The sequence below is a fragment of the Bactrocera tryoni genome, unplaced genomic scaffold, assembly GCF_016617805.1.
Source record: "Bactrocera tryoni isolate S06 unplaced genomic scaffold, CSIRO_BtryS06_freeze2 scaffold_120, whole genome shotgun sequence".
Classification (NCBI taxonomy): Eukaryota; Metazoa; Arthropoda; class Insecta; order Diptera; family Tephritidae; genus Bactrocera; species Bactrocera tryoni.
In genome coordinates this window covers 630,953-638,713 of record NW_024395835.1, presented here as the reverse complement: position 1 = coordinate 638,713, position 7,761 = coordinate 630,953, and the positions used below count along the sequence as shown (strand labels likewise).

The following is a 7,761-nucleotide window of genomic DNA, read 5'->3' as shown; positions in this document are numbered from 1 at the left end:
GATATCCTATCGCTCTCCAAAGAAGCGCTTACACAAAAAATTACACGAGTTTAATTGCAAAAGCAAATCCCGAAACCGAAAATTCTAAAAGTTGCCAAGAGACACCATGTTTCTCAAAGGCACAAAAGGTTTAAACGCTGCACAGCGAAACACAAAATGGACTAGTTACAGAACTAGTCACCACCATACCAACTCAAGTTGAGGACAAATACCTTAATTCACAATTAAGGAAATTTCAAAAGTTAAGGAAACTTACCCCCATAACAAACAAAACTAAAGAATCTCAGTATTGTGAGGACTTTTCTAAAGTCACAACTACTCAATCAAATAATGGCCGGTACGTCGTACGACAACCACTAGAGCCACAATTTTCCAATACCCTGCATAAAGGTAGAAAAAAACAAGGTCAGATTCCCTCATAGAACCTCATATAAAAACACAATTATATGTTCGTAACTTTTCGACCCTGCAGGGTGGCTTTCGCCAATAATGATACAAAATTCCTGCTTAAAAAATCTCAACCTATGTGGCGCGGTACTAAACGTCAAATCAGTGCATTCGCACTTAAACATAAAATATAACAAAAGCGTTTCAAAAGATCAAAAAAATTTACACTTTTCATACAATATTGCCCCACAGAGGTTTAAATTTTCAAATAAATAAAATCTCAAAAGTAAGTTAAGGCATCACCATACTCCCACCGCACCTGCACTCAAAAATAGCTAAGATCGCTCTTATTGCATCTATCCAAGCGCTCTTCATATGGGTGGGCTATAGGAATCAGCTATACAGCATTAATTAAGAAGAATTCTGTACTGTACGAATCGAAGCCGTTCTCCATTCCGGGCCATTTGAGTGTCATCGCCTTACCCTTCAATATTAATTTTTAATTAATTTTTGAAATATACATTTATTTTCTTAAATAAAATTGTTTAAAAAAAAACTAAGCGGATAATTTTGTTTTAATTAACACAGTGGTGGATGCTCCACAATAAACTGAGTACAAAATTATACAATTAGTATTATTTCAAAAACTTGATCTTCCTCTAAAACGCCTTGGTCACCCAAATAGCACATTTTACCAAACCTGCAAAAGTCATGTGAAATTAGTGAAATTTAGTCAACGATTTGGTGCTATAATAGTGCTAACGTTTCTAATACTTAGTTCTATACTCCAGATTTTCAATTACAGCCTTTTTACAGGGTTTTCGCATTCTTTGGGATGGAGCTTCCAAGCTTCCTTAATACCTTCCCATAAATCTTCAGAATTTTGTTAAAATCTTTAGCAAATTTTTTAAGGTTAACATCGTTCCATAAGTTTTCTATTAGATTAAAGTCAGGGCTTAACACTGGCTCAATACATTCAATATTTTACGTTTAAAGTGAATAAAATTGTAAATTTATTTTAAAGTTTATGTTAAGTGAATTTTCGGGTAAATAATAACAAATTATGGAGAAAAGTGACACAGACTCCGAGTATCAAAGCGGTGCTTTAGGACCACCAACTAAGAAGAAATTACGTGCGGAAATTGTGCATAAAAAGTGTGTGACAACAGATTCAAGACAAGATTTTAAACCTAGTGAGACCCAATCAATTGATAATGAATCACGAAGGTGAGTACGCATCTCAAACCAGTTACTGGCGTCGTAGCGTCATATGCATTGTTTCTTTGTCCTTGACTATTTTCTCCCTCTACTAATATGCGGCATTCTACTCTCGACATTGGGACGCGTTTGATTCTCTGTCCTTTTCTTTCCTCTCTTTCTCTTTTTCTCTCGCTTTTTCCTTGTTACTCTTCCGTATTTTGGCCTCACGTTTCTACAATTTAAATTATAAAATACTAATTAATTGTAGAGGTTTACCATTACAAATAATTGGTGACATCGTGATTGAACATGGCAATAATCAAATGGAAGTTAATGATGGAAATCTCACTATAGATCATGTACAAAAACCGAGACAAATGATTGAAGTTAGGTACATTAATTTCGATTTTACTTTTATGATCATTCATGACTCTAACAATAATTTACCACATTTACACAACTGAAATTATGGAATTATAGGTTGAATAAAGCGCCAAAAACTTCTGCAGAACGTGGTCGAGAATTCAGAGCACGAAAAGCACTGCTTAAAAAACAATGTAAGCAACAACAGGAACCAGATGCAATAGTTGAAATTGCTATGATACCTCGAATATAGTAACTTCGAACATGGACATTCTATTACGACATATTCGTGAAGTTGATATTTTTCAGTCATCAATTGGTGATATATGTGCTGCTCACTGTGTTTTGGACGATGGAACAAACATCATAATGGTAGTTGTTTACATTTCGCCCAATAACACAGTTAATAATATCATAAAGTTTATATACAGAAGACTTATGATTTATGGTCGAGTAGGTTCTGAAGAACTAGGAGAAAACTATCATACGTTGCCACTAATCTTAGCAGGAGATTTCAATATCAATTTCATCCGAAGATGGACAACTCTTGATAAACTTTCTACGAGATAAATTAGAATTACAAATGAATAATGACCGTAATGAGCCAACTACAAGACATGGACCAACAATCGATGCAGTTTTTTCTAGATTTCGGTCTAATTTTAATTCTAAAATATATGTATCGTATTTCTCGTATCATAAGCCTATTGTCAACCACATTAATTACTGATGTACCCAATAATTAAAATAACGAATAAAACAATGAAAAAAATAAAAGATCTATGCAAAAATATTAATTTACTAATGAAAACATAAAACAAATTTAAATATTTGTAGGAAATTAATATATGTATATGTGCATACATGTATATATTGCACACACACATTCATATATATACATATAGATAGAGCGAAAGAAGTTTCACTTCAGTCGTGCGGTCATAAGCACACTCACTTTTTTTTAAGTAGGGGGAAGCATCAAAAGCCGGAGTGCGGAACTTTAATCCGCTAAATCTATCTTACTCCCAACTCCAGACTCTCCCACGGAACCACCTGATTAAGTATTACTTCGTGGGAGTGATAAGACATTTAAGTCTCTTCTATGGCAGGGACTGACGGACGCCTACTCTTCTCTAAGTGTCTCAGTTTTGTCATGATTGAGGCTGCCGCTCCGCTGACAGCTCTCCAGTTCTCAGTGGACTGACAAATGAGTGTCGTCAAATTTTCCACCGTAAAACTATGTACCACCGAGTGTAGTTTTAAGTTTTTCCCTTGCACTTATAAAGCGCGGGCAATAAGAAAACACGCTTAGAGTCTTCACAGTACTCTGAACACGACGGACAATTCGGACTAATGTCGCGCTGGAATCTATAGAGATAGTCCATCCATGTCCACTTAGTATTTAGGTTAGGTGGAAATACAGGTCCCCATGTCGTCTGCCGATCCAGGAATGGATATCCGGTATGAGTCTGTAGGTCCACCGTCCTTTGAGTGAGGTTTGCAACCGTTGCTGCCATATAGTTAAGCTTTTCACTCTCTCTCTTCTTTTGGCTCCTGTAGTTGGCTCTGATAATTTGTACACTCGCTCGTATTCGTCACCCTGGATATCAATGGGCATCATACAGGCTATTTCTTCAGCAGCATCGCTTGAAATTGTTCGGAAAGCACTGATAACTCTTAGTGCCGACAGCCTGTGCACTGTGTTTATTTGTCTGGCATGTGCTTTGATGCCTAGCGCCTGGATCCATATTGGAGCCACATATAATAAAACCGATCTCATTACCTTTGCGAGTAAGAAACGCCGGCTGGAACGCTCGCAGCCTTTATTTGCCATCATTCTTGATAAGGCATTCAGGACTTTGTTCGCTTTACCTGCAGTGTATTCAAGGTGGTCCTTAAGTTTGAGCCTTGAGTCTACTATTACTCCCAAATATTTTAGGTGTGGCTGTGAATGAATCTCGCACTCCCCTATGGTGAGAAATATACTTTCCTCCACTTTTCTTGTACTTATGAGCAAGACTTCAGTGGTTTGCTCCGCCAGTTCTAAACTCATTGAGGAGAACCATTGGCGCAGACCTTTTATGCACTCGTTGCATTTTCTCCGGAGGTCATCGAGGTGTTTAGCAACTGCTACCACAATAAGGTCGTCTACATATGCAACTAATTTAATAGCTTTCGGTTGGTGTCTCCTTAGTACCCCATCATACATTATGTTCCATAAAAGGGGGAAAAGTACCGAGCCTTGCGGTACTCCACTCGAGATAGAGTAACTCTTGGTGCCTTCATCTGTATCGAATAAAAGTCGCCTGTGTTCAAAATAACTTATAACAATTTCCATAAGGTATTGAGGAGCGCGCATTTCATACAGAGGCTTGATTATGTTTGCCCACTTTGGTGAGTTGAAGGCATTCTTCACATCCAGGGTGATCAGCCAGGGTGTACCGCCTTTCCATCGTTTGCCATTTACTGCGCATTTCGCGGTGTCAACGACATCATGTAATGCGTCAATGGGGGACCTCTTTTTCAGAAAGCCGTATTGTCTTTCTGATAATCCGCCGGCTTTCTAGATTACTAACTCCAAGCGATTTCTTACTATGCTTTCATATACTTTGCCAATAGTGTCAAGCATGCACAGAGATCGGTATGATGAAGGTTCCTCTAGAGGCTTTTTTGGTTTAGGGAGCAGAACCAAACGCTGGACTTTCCGTGGACTATTTGCCATTTACTGCTTTTAAATTTTCCGGTTATGGCAAAAAAAAAAAAAAAAAACAAAAAAGTATGTAGAAATATTGTAGTGAAATGTAAGTGTATAAAAAGTGCATAATATGAAAGAAAAACTAACCATAATTCGAGAAATTGCAAAATTAAATTAGCGAAATTTTCAACTTTAAATGCAAATATCTCGAAAACCATAAGTTTGCGGCGGCTATAATTATATATTTTCTTAATCTGGAGCATCAGCCCTATCCAACCATACCACTTTTAACCCTGAAATCGTGGGATGGTATACTAAAGTTTCCCCCTATAAGGCAACTAATTTTAGTTTTTCCTATCGTTATATGTATGGTATTATGGGGAGTTTTGTTCTTAACTCATTTACAACCAAGGAGTCAAAAAATAAATTTATTTAAAATTTTCAGTTTTTTTATTGATTTATACCACCGCAGAGATGAACAAAAAAAAATTTTTTTTTGTTACATATACGAAAATTTTGCTGTACCACACGAGTACAATGGTCAAAAGTGTATAAAATATTTATGAGTGGGTTATTTTAAAACAGTCGCGTTCCACGCCCAAAGCAGTACCACATAGCTCGCAAATCCACCTGATTCGTTTATGGCAGACTCTGCATCTAAGAGACTTGAGGATTCTCTTTGGAAAATGTGCTCCTCCAGCTGTAGAAACACTTGGAGCTTACGCGCGCTTAGAATATCTTTTTAATGTGTAGTGTCGTGGGTAGTATCGCGTAATGTCACGTTGAAACTCAAGCAAATCTTTGGTACTATTATTCATGTCTTTGTACAGTTTCCAAGCGTTTACCATTGTGGAGCACATAATCGAAGTAAACAGCGGCCACCACCATTTTTTGCCTCGAATCCCAATTTTGTATACATTTACGGCCTGATCATGTAGATCAACACCGCCCATACCGTGGTTGTAATTTCAAAGTAAATTTGGCTGAGGTATACTTATCTTTTTTTGTTCCAGTTTTGACCAACGCTTTACGTATTTCAACGGGTCAACCGTATCAAAATTAGTTCCCATAGTTACCACATTATTGTCATTCTACTTGACAAACAATATTTTATTATTGTGGTCGTATTTGATCTCGAAATATCCTCTTGCCTGTTTTTGGAAATATTTTTTTGGATTCAAAGGACATTTTTTAGTTCTATTTTCTCTCGTTATTCCTACGGCTTTGAAGTTTTTCTCACGCAACATACGTAGAAGTTCATGACTTGTGAAAAAATTGTCAAAATGGATAATATGATCGCAGGGGTTACTTATGGTTTTTATTAGATCGAACACAACTCGAGATCCAAGGGGAAGATGTCTTGTATCACTATCAACATTTTTAGCACAACAGTAAGTATCAAATTTGTACAAGTACCCACAGCTACTTGTGAGCATCCAATTTTTAAATCCGAATCTTACGGGCTTTCCTTTGATGAATTGTTTCGCTGAATGATGGCCAAAATATTTTACCATTGCCTCGTCAATTGAAAGCTTTTCGTGCATAAAACCCTACCTTTGAAACTTTTCGCATAATAGATTCGACAGTGGGCGAGTTTTTGCCATTTTATCAGACTTGTCAATTTCATTATTGTTTGTAAAATGAATGTGGCGTTTCATTTCCAAAAATCTGTTTTTAGAAATGTTATTGCTTACAAGAGGTGATAACGTGTCTTCATCCAATTGCCAGTACGTAGATTCTCTTGGCATTGAATGGTAACCAGAGTAAAAAAAAAATGTCTAAAAAGACTTTTAGATCATCTTCGTCGAATATAAATTTATGCGAATTTTTTTGAGAAGCATACAAATGAGTTTGTTCTATGATCAGTTGTACAACATCTTTATCAAACAGTTGTAATGGGGTTTCGTCCATAGCTAAGGTATGCTCAGCCGCTCCAGGGTCAGTCTTGGGACCCACGATCCCTTAGCAAAAAGAGTGTTTACTCTTGTAACGATGTATCCACACCCCCTTCTGTGGACAGCCAGACCAGCGTGATGTATACGGCGGTGATGAAAACGAGTGAAACTAGCGTGCCAGGCGTTGACGCTTGTTAAAGCTGGCACGGTGATGCATACGGCGGTGATGAAAACGGGTGAAACTAGCGTGCCATGCGTTGACGCTTGTTTAAGCTAGCACGGTGATGTATACGGCGGTGATGAAAACGGGTGCAACTAGCGTGCCAGGCGTTGACGCTTGTTAGAGCCGGCACGGTGATGTATACGGCGGTGATGAAAACGGGTGAAACTAGCGTGCTAGGCGTTGACGCACGGTGATGTATACGGCGGTGATGGTCCTTCGGTTTCGCGCTGAAGGAGAAATATAATTAGAGCGTCTGTATACGATGAACTCCGGTTCACAACTGTCTTCGTTGACCTCTCGCTAGCAACTCTACTAGCATTGTACTTACATGTGAGTCGCCTGTTAGTCGCGTTATTTTCTGGTAACGGTGCACTACGGTGTGCAAGCAGCGGTACTGACGCTGTTCGAGGCAGCGCAACGGTGCACTAGCGTGCAGGCAGCGGTAGTGACGCTGTTCGAGGCAGCGCAGCTGAGCTGTCGCTGTATCACAACGCAACTACGGTCGATATCACACGAGAACTAACAAAACGGCAGAGTCATTGCGAACACTGGCATCACACCGAAGCGTGATGCCTTATCAACGCAATGCCTGCGAAGTATCAAATTCTACGGTATACTAGCTAACCTGCTACTCCACTTACCCTTGGCTATTGCTGCTGCTTGCGACCTTCCTCTCTGGCGAGCTGGAACAAATGATCGCATTCGGTGTGAAGTGCTTGCTTATATAGCAGCATAGCGCAGCTTTCGTCACCGTAGTGAGGTAAGTTAAGTGCGTAGTCAATGCGGTGAAGTTTAGTAGGTACGTATGGTGGAAAGCTCTATGTTGAGGTATGGTGAGCGTAAATGATGTACTGTGGTGTGAAGTTGAAGTAAATTATTGTAAGGTGGTAAAAGCCACGTTACACAGAGTCTCAGATACTTCAACGGGACTTCTACCATCCAAACCCATTTTCATTTTCATCTTATTTTCTATACATATATGTATATTGTAGTCGAAT

At 38.6% G+C, this 7,761-nt stretch overlaps 1 protein-coding gene across 3 annotated transcripts; it reads left to right on the top strand.

Annotated features, from left to right (window-relative positions):
* Positions 1-1,262: 1,262 nt before the first annotated feature.
* LOC120780013 lies at positions 1,263-2,659 on the top strand. Of its 3 annotated transcripts, none has more exons than XR_005705785.1 (3): positions 1,263-1,614; positions 1,856-2,322; positions 2,385-2,659. XR_005705785.1 is itself a non-coding variant. In XM_040112295.1 (2 exons), exons 1-2 carry the CDS (start codon positions 1,451-1,453, stop codon positions 2,049-2,051), a joined length of 360 nt encoding a protein of 119 aa, XP_039968229.1. In that variant the 5' UTR covers positions 1,263-1,450; the 3' UTR covers positions 2,052-2,659. The 3 variants fall into 3 exon arrangements, 1 of the variants encoding a protein (XP_039968229.1); XR_005705784.1 differs by having other exon boundaries at positions 2,382-2,659; XM_040112295.1 differs by having other exon boundaries at positions 1,856-2,659.
* The last annotated feature ends 5,102 nt before the right edge of the window (positions 2,660-7,761 follow it).